The sequence below is a fragment of the Acanthisitta chloris genome, unplaced genomic scaffold (assembly GCF_000695815.1).
Source record: "Acanthisitta chloris isolate BGI_N310 unplaced genomic scaffold, ASM69581v1 scaffold29796, whole genome shotgun sequence".
NCBI lineage: Eukaryota > Metazoa > Chordata > Aves > Passeriformes > Acanthisittidae > Acanthisitta > Acanthisitta chloris.
In genome coordinates this window covers 53,500-73,452 of record NW_008679224.1, presented here as the reverse complement: position 1 = coordinate 73,452, position 19,953 = coordinate 53,500, and the positions used below count along the sequence as shown (strand labels likewise).

The following is a 19,953-nucleotide window of genomic DNA, read 5'->3' as shown; positions in this document are numbered from 1 at the left end:
GCCCTGCTTCCATTTATACAGGATGTCATGGAGAGAAGAGCTGGACAGAGAACCACAACCCGTGTGTGTGTGTGTGTGTGTGCAGTGAGCAGCCCCCACACCCTCGGCTGCCATACCTGTGCTCCTGCGCCGTGTACTTGAGCAGCTCGGCCAGCTGCAGGGGGTACTTGCAGATCTTCTGCACCGGCGTCAGAAGGAAACCGTCTATCGCAATATCGATCATCTGTTGCAACAGGCGACACGCTTCGAAGAAGTGCTGGTACCTGCTGTCTTTCATCAGCTTGGAAAGCTCCATGCATGCATCCAAATGGTTGTTACAGTACTCGGAATAGATCCAGAAACCATCTTGCTGTGAGGGGCAGGGAACAGGGGAGGACACGTCAGGCAGGTGCTGCAGGCAGTCGGCCACCAGCTGGCCAGCAACACATCACAGCTAAGGGAGTGCAGGGTTAGAGTGGATATTAGGGAGAACCTCTTCCCTGTGAGGGTGGTGAGGCACTGGCACAGGTTGCCCAGAGAAGCTGTGGCTGCCTTATCCCTAGAAGTGTCCCAGGCCAGGTTGGATGGGGCTTGGAGCAATCTGGTCTAGTGGAAGGAGTCCCTGCCCATGCCAGGAGGGTTGGAACGAGATGGTCTTCGAGGTCTCTTCCAACCCAAACCATTCTGGGATTCTGATTCTAAGAAAGCACACCCCAAGCAGGAGAAAGGACAGATCCTAGAGTACTTTTCCTGCTTGGAGGAAGTGCTGCATGGCAGCTCTGGGGGAAAAGGGAAGCAGAGAGGGACCTGCACACTGACACACAGTTGAGGTCTCTGTAGGTACAGGTGTGTTAACCTGACTCCTGCGCAGTGCTGTGGCTGTCCTCAGTTTCAAGCTGTGCAATGGGGTTTTCTTTAGAAAAGGTAAAGGCAGAACCAAGCAGAACTCTGGCTTTTGGTAATACAAGATGACAATCTTGTTTTTTCTAGAGCTCCTTCCCTGAAAGATCATGCAGAACCTGGCAAGTGTTTAGGAGGAGGGAACCCAAGGCACCAACCACTGTGTGGATTTCCTCAGGACCAGAGAGCAAGAGAACACCAAAGACTGGAAAATCAAACTAAAAACCCACTCACATGTGCCCCTATGCCTTTGGCACTGGTATAACAGGCCTTTTGGTGCCAGTTTTGTTGGAATTTCCTTTTTCGGCCTTCACTGATCACAGATGGGGCCATGGCAGTTTATCACCCTTAAGTCAGGCTTGATTTGTCTGAGCCACACAGACAAGGCAATGAAAGGTCAAAGGAAGATTACACAGGAAGGGAAACAGCCTGCCGAGAATCACACATTAACACTGTAGCTGGAACAGCCCAGATAAAAGCTCAGGTGTTGCAACTCAGCCTGAGATGCTCCATTGGGTTGTGGCCAATGACAAGAATCTTACTCTGTAAAAACACATGCCCAACCATTCTTGTTTCTCAGTCCCTCAGGGCCCAAATAACCTGCCTTTCTGGGAACAGGGGAGCCTGGTGTCCTTCCCATCCCCACAGATGACTGAGAGCCACACGCTGACAGTTCTCTCTGCTGAAACAGACGAGGAACAAGATGCTTTGCAGATCCACAAACACGACCTTACCAACCTCAACCCTCAGTTTCCCCAAATGGCTAAAGAGGGATAATTTATCAGGAGTTTATTAGCCAGCTTTCAGCCCCTGTCTGGTGACAGCCAAGTGTCAGATATTTCTCCAAATAACAGCTGCAATTCTTACTATTGTCACTATCAATGAATTGACAGCACAGCCTCAAGTCATGACATTTTAGCTACTGATTCTCACCAAGATCTCTTCCATCTTTTCAGCACAGAGGTGGGATGTGATGCTGCTTTGGAAGGAAGCAGCAGAGATTGCAGTCTCTGATAAGACCCGGGCACGTTAATGTCTCATGCACCTTCTCAAAAGAAAACCTGCTCTTCAAGGAGAGGACCAGTGATGCTTCAGAGATGCTGCGAGCCTCTTTAGGGATACCCTGCTGAAGTTTCAGGAATGTCTATCAGAAATTTCTCTAATAGAAGTGAACTGTCGCCAGCTCAGCCCTGACTGTAAGTAATGAGGTGACACACCACGGGACCTGCAGCCCAGGCTGGAGCACCTGTAAGCTCTGATACCACACCTCATTCTCCCTCAAGCAAAGCCTCAAACGGCAGGGCTGTAATTTTCTTGACATTTCCTGACATATTTACGACACTGGCCAATTTATCAGCTCCTGTAGTATGTGACTTATGGAACAGTATGATGGGCTGGGCAAAAGCCTCCAGGACCTTATTATCAGAGTGCACTCAGTGTGAGTACTTGCTGCCCTGCTGCCACGTGCACAGCACGAAGCACGAGCTGGCACCTCCCCACCCAGTCCAGCTCCATGGGGGAAGGCACCTAAGCCAGTGTGGGTGTTTCACCCCTTGCAAGCACATCTCAGTGCCACAGCAAACGGCACAGACATCTGCTCTCTACTTTTCTTGTGTAACACAAAATTAAGGCCCTTTTCACCTGGACCTTCTTACAACCTTCTGCTAACCCATGACCTAATCAGGATGGCCTGTGAGTGGGTTTAAGCCATATTCTGAAGAGCAAAAGGAGGTGGGGAGTAGGTGAGGATCATCACACCTACATTAACATGATCAAGGGTGAAAAGGTGCTGGGATTCAGATGTACTGGGGGGTATCCAACTGTATGCTCCAAGTTCGCCCTCCTCTATATCTCATGAAGTAAATGGAGGACCATGGAGTAGTTCCTGGTATGTAACTGGAATTATCATAGTATGCTAAGGGGTTGGAAGGGACCTTAGAGATCATCATGTTCCAGCCCTGGGCAGAGACACCTCCCACCAGAGCAGCTTGCTCAAGGCTTTAGCCAACCTGGCTTTGAACACTGCCTTGGGGCAGCCACAACCTCCCTGGGCATCCTGTGCCAGTGTCTCACCACCCTCACAGGAAAAAACTTCTTCCTAATATCTGATTTAAATTTCTTCTTTCAATTTATCCCCATTACTCCTTGTCCTATCACTCCAGTTCCTAAGAAAGAGTCCCTCTCCAGCTTCCCTATAGCCCCTTCAGATCCTGGCAGGTTGCTCTGAGGTCTCCACACAACCTTCTCCAGGCTGAACAGCCCCAACTTTCTCAGCCTGTCCTCATAGGGACAGTGCTGCAGCCCTCTTATCAGCTTTGTGGCTCTCCTGTTCTGACACGCAAATGTTATTCTGAGGGGTTCCTGCCTCCTGACTTCTCCCACCCACCCTATCCCTGCACACCAAGCCCCAAACTCCCAAACAAAAATGCCAAATTAACTTACGTGTTCCAGGAAACATGGTCCGATCTCACTGAGATGGGGGTCCTCGTTGTTGTACTGTTTCTCCAAGTCCCGGACAAAACCCATCTGAAATCTGTAGATATCTTCGATGTTACCAAAGATGATTTTTAGCTGTTCATCACTGAACATATCCCTCCTCTTCCGGCACTGCTTTAAGTAACCCTGTGAGGAGTATGAAAGAACAATTTGCAGAGAACAGCAAAACCTGGCTGATAGCTCCAAAGAGGTGTGTTACAGTGCTGTATGCCTGTTCCTTTAAAACCCACTGTCTCACAACACCCAATACCCAGGGAAGCTCATACAAACACTGCTGCTGCCATGTCCTCTTCAGTAGCACACGCCTTACAGAGAAAGCTGTGAGGGCTGCTTGAGCATCTGCCCACTCTGATTTCTCCCTTCAGTCACAGTGAAGTGGAAGCTGTTTACTATCTTTATCAAGTTCTGTTTAGTATCTTTACCAGTGATCTGGATGAGGATACTGAGTGCACCCTCACTATGTTTGCAAGTGTCTGCCCAAGCTGGGCAGGAGTGCTGATCTGCTGGAGGGTGGGAAGGCTCTACAGACACTGAGCAAATTACTTCATCCCCCTGTGCTTCACCTGTCTGGATGATCAACATAGAACCACAGAATTTTTAAGGCTGGAAAAGACCTTTAAGATCATCAAGTCTGACCATAATGATTCAGACTAGAAACTTTGCAAGGCCAAATCTCAGGTGCTATAACTGGCCTGGTCCATTCTGCAGTCTCTCGACTGAAAAGAAATAACATGGGGGTCATCAGGAGATGACTTTGCTTGCCTTTATTATATAGGAAAAGAAAAAAAGAAGGGACATAAATGCCAACAGCTCCAGTGGAATGGCTATATTTGGGAACCCAGGATGCTTAGTCACACAGCCTCACTGCCAGCTGGTGACACGCAGCTGCTTGTCCACAATGAACCATTGCAACACTATAATAAACTGTCCTTCAGCCTCACCATGTGGTTCCTGTCAGGGAGAACTTCAAACAAATGAATGAGAAATACAACTTTGGCCAACCTGGCCCAGACCCAACCTCTGCGTTGTCCAGTTGAGCTTGGAGGATGCCATCACCCTGAATTTCCTGGCTTTTTCAGCTGAGAAGTTTGGGTTACAGAATACCTTCTGCAATTTCTAATCTAGGTCTCTCTTCCTCCAGGAGTTCCTTGATGACTCATTTCCCTGGGTTTCCCTCTCTCATTTTTCAAGGCCAGGAGCAATGGGAGCAGGCTGGTTCCCACGCTGCAGGACAGTTGCAGGGCAAATCAAAATTCAAACTCACAAGAAATGATGCAGAATATCTCTCCATGCAGCTTTTCATGTTTACCTGCTTATCTCAGAACAGCTTTGAGAAAATCCAAAGAAAAAGCCAGGAGCTGTGCCCCTGCCCTCGAGGCCAGACTGTCCCTGACATGGCTCTGCTGCCAGCAGTGCCTGGGACTGCCGAGAGCTGGCTGTGCCAGGACCTGTGCCCGCTGCTCACTGTGGGCTGCCTGCAGGCAGCCTCCCCCTCACACTCTGCTCTGTGACATCCCTCACTGGGTGATTCATGTGAACATCTTTCAGCCCTGGGGTTGCCATTGGCTGCGAGTCCCATCCTGACTATTCCCATCCTCCCTGTGCTGGTTCATCACTTCACTGGAGTCACGTGTTTGGAGAAGCTGAAGCAGCACATTTCTGTACAGGCATCTATAAAAGCACAGGGAAAATAACTGAATGCATGGAGTTCCCATGCCTTTTATCCTCTCTATCCAGCTTGTGCCTTTGGATGGGTGGTTTCCAGCACAAGACAGGAAAAGGGAGACTGAAGATTTATATATAACATGCAGCAAGAAGCAGCTAGAAGGCTGCTGCAGAGTTTTTCCAGTAAATTTACTTCTGTTACATAAAACAATGTCATCTTCCTTCTGCTCTTCCCGTCAGGTTTGCTCAGAGAAGGGATAGCTGACTGATGAGCAGATGTTGGAGAATGTTTTGCTCAATGAATACCTAAAAATAGCTGCCAAACTGTCTCTCTTTAAAGTACTTTTCCATGTAGTCCCTGAAGTATAGGCCAAAGTTGGAAAGTATTTGCAGGAGGTTAAGTGCTAAGTTTTCTCCACCCCAAAGTGGGTTTAGAGCCAGTCAGGAGAGGTGGTCTGTCCATCCATCCATCCATCCATCCATCCATCTTGTCTGTCTGAGAGCAGGGTGAAGGAGAAAACAAAGAGATGATAGCCACTGCAGGCTGTAACTTCAGAGGCAGCTGTGATGATACCCTGATTTCTTTCAGCTCTGAGTCAGTTTGGGGCTGTCTATACTGTCCTGTAACCTCCCCTCAGCTTGGCCCAGCACCATTTGGACTATAAAACACTGTTGTCTATGCAGTCCTCACAGCACAGAGGTGAACATGGTGCTGATAGGCACAGACCAAAAATAACACGAGCAAAGCTGAGACTGAACTGGAAAGGCAAATCAGAGCCATGCCTGGTCCCAGGCAGACAGGACTCTAAAGCACTTACTCAAATACCTGTCTACAGCAAGTACTGAATGTCAGGTAGTACTGTGACTGCACTAGCAAAGTCCTGCAGGAACACAAGCCTGTTCCTCAGCAGGGCCAGGATCAGCCAGCTCCAAAGCAGGAAAAGCACAAGCAGGCTGTGAGAGAGAACTACAGATTGCACAGATATGCAGTACATATTCCCATCAATCCAAAGATCTTTCTGCAGTCAGCCTCCAGTCCAGACTGGGTGTGAGGCTGGTCACTCAACAGGGCCAGCAGCCCCTCAGACCTGGGCCTCTCAAGGAGGGCTACACTGCTGCCAAGGAGGTTTCATGCTGCTTTGCTCTGAGGCAGCATGAAAAAGTGGGTTTTATCCATCTCTGAGAATGAGTCAGGCTAAAGCCATCCAGACCACGTGGAAACTTGTCTCATCAGCTCTGCACAACAGCCTCAGCCTGACACGCTGAGATGCAATGAGGATGTTTTCCATGCGGCACTCAGAGCTGTCCTGGCACCAAAGCAAAGCCTAGGTGGAATCCAGTCAACATTATTAAAAAATAAATTCAAAGTGAAATTACTTGGAAAAGAGCAAAAGGCAGCACTGGAAGTTGGCTGGCCTTTCCAACCTCCCACCTCCAAACGGCTCGTAAGACGGAGGCTTCCTTTGATCTCTCAATCGCCTCACTGTTCCCATCCAAGCCCTGTCATTTCTCCCTCTAACACCTCTTTAAATTAAGCCGTGTGTTCCTAATCCCTATAGTGGTCCAAATCCTGTTAACTTCTCAAAGCCTGGCACCCTGCTCTGTGTAACCCTCCTGGGTCTGGTTCTTCCACCTGTGCTCCACAAATCAAACCCCATTCCTGCCCCTCTGCTCCCACCGAGGCACCTGTCCTGCTTGAGTACCTGCCACTGGTGTCACGTCATCAACAGAACCTACACCTTCCCAGGATCAAACCCCAGGGGAAGGGGGTGTATTTTCAAGCCTGGAGATGGCCACACATATATAGAATCACAGAATCATTGACTAGAAAAGACCTATATGAGCATGAAATCCAACCGTCAGCCCAACAGCACCACCACGGTCACCACTAAACCACACCCTCAAGTGCCACATCCACATACTTTTTTAACACTTCCAAGAATGGTGGCTCCACCACTACTCTGAACAGCATGTGCCAATACTTTACAACCCTCTGCATAAAGAAGTTTTTCCTAATATCTAGCCTAAACCTCCCCTGGTGCAACTTGAAGCATTTTTCTCTCCTCCTGTCACTTGTTACTTTGGAGAAGAATGTGGTACTTTACAGGACAGGAGTGAGCAGCACTGCCTGACAGTAAGGCTGACTACTGCTACCCATCCTAAAAACCTAGTTTTCAGTAGTTTATTACTTTCCTAAGCTCTAACTGATAAGCCTAAAAATCCTATTGCTGAGTATTTCCTTAAGGTTCACTGATTCTTTCTTTCTTTACATAGAACTGTCATAGAATCACAGAATGGTTTGGCATGGAAGGGACCTTGAAGATCATCCAGTTCCATTCCCTGCCATGGGCTGGGACACCTTCCACTAGACCAGATTGGTCCAAAGCCCCATCCAGCCTGGCCTGGAACATTTCCAAGGATGGGGCAGCCACAGCTTCTCTGGGCAACCTCTGCCAGTGCCTCACCAGCCTCATAGGGAAGAATTACATCCTAATATCCAGTCTAAACCTACTCTCTGCTAGTGTGAAGCCATTCCCCCTTGTCCTGTCACTCCAGGCCTTTGTAAGTAGTTTCTCTCCATCTTTCATTTAGCTCCTTCAGGCACTGGAAGGCTGCAATTAGATCACCCCAAAGCCTTCTCTTCTCCAGGCTGAACAATCCCAGTTTTTCCCGTTGGTTATATTTCAGAATAATGACTCATCCACTCCTGACAATGCAGTCCACATTTTACCCCTAATGAAAGTCTTCACAGAAGCATTTCACCCAGCAGCAGTCAGTCCTTCATGCTCTAAGTGAGGGCAGAGCAGCAGCAGCAGCCATAGGGGCAGGGGGGCTTTGCTGTGATGGGGATTTCCCTCCAGGCCTTGGCTTGCACAGGTGATTTTTATCCTGGTGCTGGCTAGCTGATGAGCTCCTGGCTTAGCCAGCCTTGTGCCATGGGTGTTGTCAGTAATAACATGGTGTATAATAATGTAGTAGCAGGTAGTGGAAATGCATTCTGAAGAAGAAGACAGCAATAGGAGAGCTGTTAATCACCGTCCTTTGGTAATGACCACATAACTTAAGGTGCCTCAGCGGTATTAGGATTTGTTACTCATTACAGTTCAGCAAGAGGAGTGTGACCACACGCTGCTAAACTCAGCACTAAATCAGGCTCAACCTTCACCACCCAGGCAGAGCCCCTCTCTCATCTCCTCCAATACGTCATATCACTGCCGATTGTCCTGGCATCTGGAATAAAGGGCCAAGGGAAGAGGGGAATTTGCCACTGTCAAAGCACTTCTGCAGCTCATCAAGTGTTGTCTGGTGTCTGCTCGTCCTGCAGCACCAATGACACCTCTGTACAATCCATTTAGGGGCACTGGGAGCTCAGACAGGCCATGTCTCTCCATCTCCGGCCCCACTCACGTCATGCTATGTTGAAATGCCTGGGATGACGGAGCTGTCTCCGAGTCTTCTCAAGGCAAATGGATTGCTCTGATTAAACTGAGCACAATGAGGCTCTCTCCAGCAAGGCACAGCCCATCATTTCACAGATGAGAATGCCCATGTCAGTCCTCCTCCTTCCTTAGCAGAGGCAGCTGAATCATTTCCTGGTGCTCTACCTGGAGGAATATTTATCCCCTCAATAGCATTTTGCATCACACAGAGCAAAGAAAGAGCCTTCCAGATCTCTCTCCTATCTGGGACATATCATTAGGTGCAGTAAATCAGTGTTACCCCATGGATGTCACTGCAGCTGTACCTGTCTGTACTTCCTGAGAATCCCACCTGGCAGAAGCACAGTGACACAGCTGGAGACCCAAGTTAAGGTTTGTTTAGTTTTTCAACAGAAGACTGCAAATGCAGGAAAAGAAGCAATATATGGACAAGTGCCTGCAGTTCTTCCCTTCTCCAATGCAAAGCTCTCTGACTGAAATAGCGCAGTGAAATGAAGCTCATTTGTTTCCAAATTGAAATCCCAAGACTCTTCCATATTTGAAAAGTGTCATAGATGCTTTTTGGATGGCTGCTCTGCCTTGTCAAGAGAAAAGCAGCAAGTATGAAGGGAGGAAGACATTCTTCTAAGCAGAATTCACAAGAGGCTTCGCCACATTGACTCTGAGAAGACTGGGCACAAGCTCACTAAATCCTAAACATTCTGAGGGATCAGCTGAAAGCCATCCATGGACTTTGATTTTAGTGCTAACAAACTTCTGTCTCGTAGTGATAAGTACATGCTGTTCACAGAATGTCCAAGCTGTCCTCCTGCATGCCCTTCCCTAAACACCCAGCACCACAGGCACTGAACTTTGGGCTCAGCCCATGGCACAGATCCTGTACGTATGGGTAGTAGAGGTTAATTGTAACATAACAAAGAAGAACCAGGCTGGGGAAGTGTGGGGTCAGTCACTAAACTCTTTTGCATCCCGGTTCCCTTACACTGGATAAATCTAATGTACTTCATTTCCTGTGGTGGAAACATTTTGCCCTCAGTCTCACCATAAGAAAAAGCAAATGGGGGCCATCCTAAGCCAGGGGAAATTGGGAACCCAATATGAAGGGCACAGATGACATGGGTAACTGATTGATTTAATTACAACCTAATTTCCTCAATCACAAGTTCAAAAGTAGATGGCATTGGGTTTTAATTAAGAGGACTGCTTGAAGGCTCTCAACCTCATCATGTTTTAGTCAAAAAGGTATGGAATAAAGGTCAGGAGATTGTACTTTTAGTTAATATAAACTAAAGGAATTATCAGATCCAGCAGAAAGTTCTCAGAACTATCAATACTTATTGACAGATGCTGCTCCTCTTTTAGATACAGCACTCAAACACACTTCAGCTTTTTCCCAAGTCACCCATGGACAAACCCAGTCCTCACCTCTCCACAGCCCATCCCTGTCCTGCTGCAGTCCTCAGCATCAGAGCCCCACATACCTCGCAAATGTCCTTGAGGTGTTTGATGTAGTGGCGCTCGGTGCTCATGATCTCATTGATGACGTTGGCTCTCATCTGGTCTCGGTTCTGCACAGTCCTGCCGAGACAGAGGCAGTCGGCGCTGGGATCCAAATGGCCATTCTGCACGTCGCTGGTTCCCTCCTCCACTCCATCTTCCTGGTTTACCCATAGCTGTGAGGAGAAGAGGGGAGAGAAACAGGCTTGTTCACAACAGCATCAGAAGCCAATGAGCCAGAGTGGGCTGGCTTTTGGGTTGCATGGCCCTGGGAGATCCTGGATCCACTCCCTCCTTACACCAATGGTTAATACTCTTGCTAGCAATGCACTGGGGTGTCCACACAGCTCACAGCCCACACAGCCCCTTTCTACACTGGTGCACTCAGTCCCAAATGGTTCCCCACACACTGCCAAGCTCTGCCCATAAGCATGAGGATTGCAAGTGTTTGCCGTTTTGATCCCAAATACAAAATGATCATGTGAAAGGGTAACTGGGTGCTGGATGCTGCCACGTGCTCTGAACCAAGATGGACATGTAAAACAGACCAGCCTAAAGCAGACTGCTGTTACTGGTGTAAAGCACTGCTGTCCCAGTTCCTGCCCACCTCCAGTTGGGGTCTGTCTGAGCAGGAGTATCCTCTGGGAGGAGAGAGAAGCCCTTCCCAGGTGAATGATTTAAGGTCAAGATGCGGCTGGTTCAGAGATCTGAACGAACATGCACGTTAGCCCCTGCAAGCTGGGTCGTGGCTCTGGGGTTTGTAAACTTCCCAGGCCAGGGTTTGTGAATGAGCATTGATTTCATTTCACAGCAGCTTTCCTCATCAGTTCACATGAACAGTCTTTCTGACTCAGGCAAATCTCCCATCTCAGCATCCTGAGACTGGGATCCCCAAACCACATGGACAGCACACCTGAGGCTGAGTAAGACTCCTAAATGCTGGGGGGCTGAGGGCAGCTTGGGACAGGGTGCCAAGCACTGGGCCCTGAATACTCTACCTTGGAACAAGTTAGAAAAAGCAATGAAAAAGGATCATTGTTTTCAGCATGCTGAATCTTCTTTCCATCATCAAATGAAAAACATACACTGAACTTGCAAACTGAAAGATAACACTCTCTCCTAGGCTGCACAAGACTGCTCTGCACACAACATACGGACCAGGGACCTCCTTCTGTTACCTTTTCCCCCAAATGAAACCTGCTTAAAATAACTCTGATGGACTCAAATTGGGCTGAGGGTAGTTTGTAAACAAACATTAAACGAAGTTTAAAACTGACAGAAATACCCCTGTCTTACACAGACCACCTCAGCTGTGATGGAAATGAAGCAACTGCTCGCCTCACCATTTAAAGCCTGAATACTGGGGACTTTCAAATCTAAAGATACATATACCTGTGAGCAGTGACACTGTCCACACACTCAGCACATGGGAACCAAACCTCGTTAACCTGATCTTCATGCTTTCTTTCAGTGTTAGTAGTTTTTCATACTTTGCTATTATTCAGCTTATATTAGGCTTTTAACATGTTGTAAAGGGCAGCGTTCCTGCAAATTACTAACATAAAACCCCCCAAACCTGCCCATGCTCCTCCCATGCTTTCCCAACCTAAACCACCTCTCAGCTCCCATGTTTTGTCATCCTACAGGGAGTTCTAAAGGAAAAACACAAACGTGTGCCCAGTCTGGGAGTTGATAGGGACTGGATACAAGCGTGCAGGGCAGCAGTGCTCACTGAAATGCCAAGCTGCCCTCTTCACCGGGGGCAGGACACCCTGGTACCCCCCCAAGCTGAGCTGCTGCCCCGGGCTGTGCTCACATCCTGTCCTGGCAGCCAGGCACATCCCAGGCCAGGAAACCCAGTGCAACCCATGTGCCTGAATGAGCCAGTGGCAGAGCCAGGATGGATCCAGGTGTCCTGACTCCTCTGCTCACACAGTCCCCTACCTGTCCCCCAGGCTGCACATGGATCTCTGAAAGGGGTTTTCTAGGATTTCCAACAGCACTGCTGTCCTGGAGGCCTGGCTGAGCCCTGGGTCACTGCTAGGGAAGGAAGTGAGCTAGTGATCTAATTCCACCCAAATGGAGGGAGATCTAGCATGGAAAACCTGTCCTGGCACACTGAACAACATCAGAAGAATGTGTCTTGTTCAGAGAAACAATCCAAAAGCTAGTTAGAAAACTGTGCCTCTTCCCAGCAACCCCAGTGTGCTCTGGAAGAGGCTTCAGCCATACAGTGCTCCATATACATGAGCAGTGGTTTATGCTGAAAAATAAATGTCCAAGTGCTGCTGCTGAATAATGGCCTCGCTGGGGTATGACTGCCAAGGCGACCTCAGGGGACAATCTACTGACATCAGTGACACCGATTTCAGTGGGGGCTCTGCTGTGAATACCTGGGGGCACCCTCAGAAGGGAACACAGAACTTTGGAAGGCTAGAATGGCAGAGGGACTCCTCTGAGGAATATTCCCTAATGACAGTTTCATTGGCATTCCAAACCAAGCAGATGTTGAAAATCAAGCAGGACCAATGTGGGTATTAAACCCTGTCGGCTGAAGTTTAAAATAACTTCCCACTCTACCTTCCTGCTCCTATGAAAAGGGATTTTGCAGCTTTCCTAAACCCAACTGGAACAGCTTGTTTTCAAGTTTTATGACACTCCTGCCAGTTTGGCAACAGCATATTTTTAAAGCTCTACCTCCTGGAGTCAGGTGATCATGAGAAAAAAATCAATTTTTATTTAAAAAATAAAGCAGAAAAGATCTAATCATAGTAACATATGTGTGTGTAAGCTTGAATCATGAATCCTAAGGGCTTTGAAACTCCCAGGGAAATAGCAAGCTTGAAAACTTCCATGATTTCTGAAACCCTCCAAATCTGTTCTACCTTTTGTGCACTGCAAGAACACTCCCTGCTTCCTCGTCTGGGAATCTCCAGAGTCCTGCTTTTTTCCTTAATGAAGTTTTTGCTCCTTTCTGCTAGGATTCACGTTCCCAAAAGGAAAAAAAATACAGTTGTAGTCTAGATGACTTCTGCTTCAGATTACAAACAAATGAACGATTTTATTGGTACCAGAGGAAGCTGAAGGTGCCTTCCAGCCTGTGCTCTCCAGCCTCAGCAGCTGGAAGGATGAATCCCACTGTGCTGTTCAAACACTCCTGCTTTCTGTCTTAACCTCTAAAGTTCTCTGAAATTACAGCAAGGCCCATTCTTCCAGGGCATCATTTGAAGTTTAGACCATGACTCACACAAGCTGAGGTACACTGCCAGCTCTGCCACTGACCTGAGACCAGTCACTTCAACTGGAGGCTTTCCCCACCTAAAACAAGGGATAATCACAGACAAGCTCATGCATACACTGAAATGTGGATTTAAATGCATCACTGTAGGCTCACCAAACTCTTGAACTCATCCATGAGCAACAATTTGGTGAGACAGACCTGTGGTCTGATGCAGCACAGCTGATTTTGCACCTTCAGCTCTCCAATGCTCCGGTGCCTGAGCAGAGGAGGAGCTGAGCCGTACTGGGGCAAGGGAAGGTGTCACCTCAAGGGTTAACTGTGTCCTCTGCCCCTACACCACCACCCCAAGCCAGATCCTCTCTGCTTCACTGACCTGCTCGCTCAAACCACAGCCATGGCACGCTGCAGGCGACAGAAAGGTGGAAGAGGCAAACTGGGGGTGACACTGGTTTTGCCCAGAAACCTATTAAGTGTCATATTTAGTTCATTTAGACAAAGCTGCAAACATTCCTATTTTAGCCCAGGCCACAGTCACCTGTAAGCAGAATGTTCGCTATGTTTTAGACACATGTGACTCTCCCAAAAATGCTCTTCTGCCTGAAATGCCTGACCTCCTTTCTGTGGGTAACAGCTGAGATCCCACTCATGGAAAAAGGTCCAACTCCTCCCCACCTTTTTAATACACACTGGACACAAATGCACAGATGTAAGCACCTTCCAGTGCAAATATCTCTATGTTTTATACAAGAAGCTTCAAAACTCTAGCTTCCCTCATTTTCAGCCCATCTCTCCAGCCTTCTCAGACAAGGATGGGTGGCTGCCATCCCTGGGAAGCTCCTGTGGGGCATTCCACAGAGCAGGAATAGGACATAAGTTCCCTGGCACCTTGTCAACTCTGCTGCTCACTTGGATTCCAAGAAGCCTCTCCAAGCTCCTGTCCTGTCCTCCTCAGCAATTCAGGGCTGTGGCTACGACAGGGCATTGGGACTAAATTATTGCATCCAATGCCACTGTTTTTTTAAAAAGATAAATAACAACAGCTATTCATCAATCATCAACAACCCCACAATAATAAATCAGCCTTCAGTGTCCCTTTAAACACCTCTGCAATGCAAAAATTCATGGGCTGTCACATAATACAGCACTGTGTGGGTTTCCCCCATGCTATGAAAAAGGCTCAGCCCTTGAACAACGAAGTCTTCCCTGAGGGCCATTTCAAACACTTTGAGTCAAGAATTAATTAAAAGAAAGCAACTAAAACCACAGAGAGAAAAAAATTCAAGTTGCATAATGCTCATCCTACATGTTTCCCACTGGAAGGCCACCCTACATGTGAAGAGGAACAGGTTATCATGAGGCTCCCAGTCCTATACAAAATTCAGCCCTAATTGGGAAGTCCTAGCTTGCAGAGGCAGATAAAAGCCAAATTAAAAAAAAACTCCTTTTCCCAAAGGACCAGTTCTAGGAGCCAGAGAGAGATGATCACTGTATTGTGATAGTTCATGTTGTGTGTGATTGATATGCTTTTAAAAAGTGAAAAAAGGAAGACCCAGGGGGTAACCACAGGTCAAGAGTCAGGCTCACCTTGGTGCCCAGCAAGATCATGGAACAGTTTCTCCTGGAATATATGCTAAGGGGCATGGAAAACAAGGAGATGACTGGTGAGAGATAACATAGCTTCACTGAGGGCACATCATTCCTGACAAATTCAGTCACCTCCAACAACATGGTTACAGCCCTCATAGCCCCTTCCAGTGCTTAAAGGGGCTCCAAGAGAGCTGCAGAGGGACTTTGGACAAGGGGCTGGAGTGACAGGACAAGGGGGAATGGCTTCCCACTGCCAGAGGGCAGGGCTGCATGGGATATTGGGGATAAATTCTTCCCTGTGAGGGTGGTGAGGCACTGGCACAGGTTGCCCAGAGCAGCTGTAGCTGTCCCATCCCTCACAGTGTTCCAGGCCAGGCTGTATGCTGCTTGGAGAAACCTGGTCTAGTGGAAGGTGTTCCTACCCATGGCAGGGGGTGGAATGAGATGGGCTTTAAGGTCCCTTCCAACCCAAACCTTTCTGGGATTCTGAGACACAGAATTTCTAGAAATGTGATTTAACAATTTGCAGCTACACACAAATGGTGCATAAAATCACCCAATGGCACCAGTCCAACACTGGCTGACCTGCAATTATTACATCTTTAGCCTGCTGAATGCATGTACTGTATGTAGAGGACATTTTACTTGAATAGGCACTGAGGACTGATTGCCTCATAATAATCAGAAACCACGATAAAACAAACCTTTTACCAGCCATCTGGATTATTAATCTCCTTCCACTGGATATTCACAAGGACAAAACTAGCAGATAATGTACCATTTTGGATTCTAGCTCACAATTAAATAACGTGGCAGATTAATGATACAGGCAGATCCTTCCACAGAGCTGTTGCCATTCCACAGAATCTGCTTTCCAGCGACTTTATGACCAGTACAAGTGTGAGCAGCTCAGCCTCCACCACCACCTGGTACCAGACAGTGGATTACAGTGTCACCCGCCCTACAACTGCACGGGAGTATCAGAGGCTCCAACAACTTTCAGAAATCTGCTGCAGCGCAGAGTCTCAGGACTATTTCCCCACCAGGCCACGTTGCCCTGCTTTGGCAGAGCAGCTCTGAGTCCGCAGGGTTTGCCCCCTCTGCCTCCTTCCCAGGGCTGGTTTTAGCCAGGGCTGTGCCCTTGTTTGCAGCCACGTGCACTGTGTTCCATGCACACTCTATTGGACTTGACACTGGATTAAGAAGATCACTAGCTTATTTGCAATCAAGTAGGGCTCATGGTGCAGAGCTTTGCATAAGTAAAGCATCATTAGTCTCTTCGTGTCACTCCAGCGATCCAGGCACAGCCTCTCCCTGCCCGCAGGAGGAAGCACAGGCTGTCCTGGGCTCTGCAAATGCCAAGAGGCAGGTGTTTCCCTTTCCCAGCCTTCAGAGAGGTGAGAACCTGGCAGGTGGCAAGAGGCACAGGGATGCTGCCTGTCGCCCCCAGCAGCTGCCCCAGCCAGTCCCAGCCTGGCTGCCCTGCTGTGGGCAGGCTGCAGGCACAGGGAAGGTGTGGGACTGTTTGCTGGGAAACTAGACCGTCTCCCTGTATTTTCTTCCAGGATGAGGATAGGACGTTTGGCAGTAGAAGGAATGGCAGTTGAAGCAAGTTGCTTTTCCCTCCTGTGAGCCTACCACTATTTTCTCCCACAGCCTGAAGTTTTCCCTCTGTTATCTGCCTCCAGCCTCACCATCCCTCACTTCCCTCCAGTTCACAGGCTTTTTATACCTTCTCTCTCCCTCCTGCAACTCCCCAGCTTCAGCAAACCCAAGCCAGCTCTTTCTATCCCCTCTAAAACTCCCTGTTCCCAGCCTTTACTCATTTCGGAAAAGGAGAGAACGGGAGAATCTACGGGGACAGCTTCAGGCTCTGTATCCATGAAAGGTGACAAAAATGGCTCCAAAGAACTGGCCCTGTGTTTCCTCCCTGTTTTCTGGGGGCCAGATGCACAGATTCCCACAGGGCTGAAGCTCCACCATGTAGCACCCAGAAAAAGTGCCTTGGACACAGCAATAAACTGGATGTGCTATGCTATATCCACCAAAATACTGTGAGTTAGGGCTCAGCCCTTCCCATTTCCTAAAAACCAAAAGCCCCTGCTGTGTGATGGCACATGGGACACACAACAGGGCAGAGCAAAAGCTCAGAGCTCACTGCAGAGCCCCTGCCAGGCCTGGGAAGCTCCTGATTCATGCAGGGGAAGGATCTGCCCTCACGACCTGTTTGGCAGAGTACAGGGAAGAGGCTGTGAAGATTTGTGCCTCGTTTGACTCAAAAAATGGCCTAAAAAGCCTGCTTTGTACCAGTAAGACAGCTTGTATGGGGAATGGCAAAGTGCCAGTGTCTGACCCCTCAGGGACTTGAGGGATGTGACCTGTCTGAGTGGCACAAGTAGCTGCAGGCACCACAGGCAGAACTCAGATGCTAAAATGCTGCTTGACTTTTAAAAAATCCCCAAATCCCCCAATTTGTCTGCAGTGTATCCTGTCGCTGTGCAGTGCTGCCTGCCCTGTGCCATACCTCCACCAGAGCTATTTTTATGCTGGATTTGCCACGGGAGAATAAAATCTCCTTTAGAAGGCACTGACTGCAGCAGGCACTGCAGCACCTCCTGCTTTTGTACATCCAACAGGTGAATGCTGCCTCAGTGCCATCATCCTCTTTCCTCTGGAAATCTCACCTTGATGCCACTGCCATTGGTGCTAAGGGAATGCTAATGCAAGGACTGCAGCAGAGGGAAAAGCAGGTGAGTGATGAGCTGTTGTATCAAGATACAATCAGATTCTAAAGGCAAAAATAAGCAGAGGGCAGCAAGATGTGGCTGGCTTTTGGAATTACACCTGCAATACAGAGCAGTCACAACTCCTTAATAAAAGCTAAACCCACCTACCCAATAAAGGTACGAGCTGCCAGGCATTGAGACAAAGCTCTAGGTTTCGAGTCCCCTTCTACACAGTGCCTTAAAAGCTCACTTCAATTTATCCAGGCACTTCTCCTTTAGCAGCAGAAAATAAAGTGGGTCAAAGGCAGCTTTTCAGCAGAAAAATCAATCTAAAATTACAACACTTGGGGGAACCAAGGCAATGGTGAGAGAGAACACAGAGCACTGCTGCACTCCTCCACCCCTGCAGCTCCTCCTGGAAGAGGTACAGACCACAAAGACTTCATACACCCTCCTTGCTCAGGCCTTGAGAGGACCATTACCCTTCACTTCTGCACAACAGCTCAGAATCACTGGGCACTACAAGCAGGTGCAGTAAAACTCCCTCAGTCCCAGCTTTGCTCTTTAGCTTGGCTTAGTAAGTGTAGGGCAGGAAGAGTCACTGCTGCTGAGGTGAGAAGAAATGTATTCTGGAAACTCAGTCTGTCTCTTGGTATCCAAAGAGACTAAGGAGAGCTTTATACCGGAATAAATCCCCCTCTCTGCTCAGGACAGGTGCACTCTGCCATGTCTCTATGGAAAGATTTCACTGCACTAAGCATCCATTACCTTTACTTTTTTTATTTCTTCTTCAGTGGAAATATGTCAGAGCCCAAACATGATGCCATTTCATTTCCTGTGTTTGCAGTGTCTCAGCTGGGCCATTTTGGAGACGTGATGTGGGGCTCTGCAATCAAAACTTTGAGACTTACTGTGTTTCCTAAAGGAGACCTCACGGTACAACAATCGATCCATGTGCAGTACTGGACTATTATGCTGTGCTATAAATCCCTCCCTACCAACACTAAGCCTATTTTTTTGAGCAGATGTCGATGCTGGATGTGCTGGTATGCAAAAACTCATTTGTACCACATCATATACAGACAGCCCAAGGCTCTGCCATTCACTATGGAGAGAAAAGCAATGAGTAGCATCACCACTAGAAGAATGTGAAATCCTGTTTAAGATTCCTGTCGTTCTTTCCCAAATTGTACCTCCCAACCTGTCAGACCACTGAAGTTGACAGGATGTTCAAAGACACTGTGCAGCTAATTGCAGGGTTGATAGCTGCACCCTGTGGGTGTCCAGTGTGCTCACTGGATAACATGCACTAAAATACAACACAGATACCTTCATCTGTCCTAAATGCAGCTCGTTATTGAGCCTTAAATTTAGTTTTGGAGTTCTTATTTGCCTTTCTGACTTACGAGTTTTCATAACTTTCTCCCTGAGTGCAGCAGCTCCCTACAGAAACCATTCTCCATTGGTTACTAGCTCCAAGTTTTACTTCTCCTATGTTGTGCTTTTCCACTTCCCTAAAAAGCATCACTCTATCATCCAGTTTGCCCTTGAAAGTTCCTGTGCTCACAAACCTCTATGGCTTTCCTCTCTCTCCCTTTCTTCTAGCCAAGTCCCAAGCTTCTAAGAGGATAATGGCAGGTGTTAGCATGGAGACAACAAGTCCTGTATGTGCAGGGAATTCAACTGCATTTTTGTTTGTCACCCCCCAACTATGTATTCAAAGGAGGCCAAGAGAAGCAGCAGGTTACTGTTTTCCTTTGCAATTGGAAATGTGAAGTTTCCTGCTATGAGATTTTGTGAGTGCCAAATGTTTTCAGATGATCTGGCTGGAGAGCAAGAAGCGTCAGACACCTCACCGCAAACTAGGTTTCCAGCCCAGCTTTGTCCTCAGAAGTGATCCAAAGGACTTTTAGAGGAACCTGACTGTGCAGTGATCTTCTGCTGCACCCCGTTACTACCCACAAGAGGCCTGAAGTCTGAAATATCCTGAAATTAATCCTATTTGATTCTATACCTGTCTGGTCTGTCTGGCATCCCTTACTTGAACGCTATTCATATTCTGCTCTGCAACATGTTGTTGTTCCCTTTTCCTCCTCTACTTGCATAAGAGAAATAAAGGAAAACAATTATTTTGCAAGTAAAACTAGAACCACCCAGGCTACATCAGGCAGTTTTCTGGCATCATCTTAAAAAAGCAGGGCTCACCAGCCTCCTCATGATGAAAAAGTGCTCAGCTGAGTAAGAAATAAAAGTAAAAACAAAGAGAAGAGCAAGGTGAAGGGGATTCAGGGTTAAACAGACCTTGGCAGGACCCCGAAGGAGCACTGACCTGCTGCAATGGTCCTGCAAGCAAAATGGGGGTCACAGGCACCTTCCCTGAAGGCCTCAAAGGCTTTGCAGGGATCTGGTTCAAATTATTTCC

At 47.9% G+C, this 19,953-nt stretch overlaps 1 protein-coding gene across 2 annotated transcripts in view; it reads right to left on the bottom strand.

Moving 5' to 3' along the window:
* The window catches only part of ARHGEF9 (Cdc42 guanine nucleotide exchange factor (GEF) 9), a 112,712-nt gene that overhangs the window by 39,372 nt on the left and 53,387 nt on the right, over nucleotides 1-19,953 (bottom strand). For both annotated transcript variants that reach the window (XM_009077215.1, XM_009077216.1), the window contains 3 exons: nucleotides 9,962-10,153; nucleotides 3,322-3,501; nucleotides 117-349 (listed from right to left, as the gene is read on the bottom strand). In XM_009077215.1, coding sequence (XP_009075463.1) covers nucleotides 117-349; nucleotides 3,322-3,501; nucleotides 9,962-10,153 — 605 coding nt within the window. The remainder of the gene's footprint in view (nucleotides 1-116; nucleotides 350-3,321; nucleotides 3,502-9,961; nucleotides 10,154-19,953) is intronic.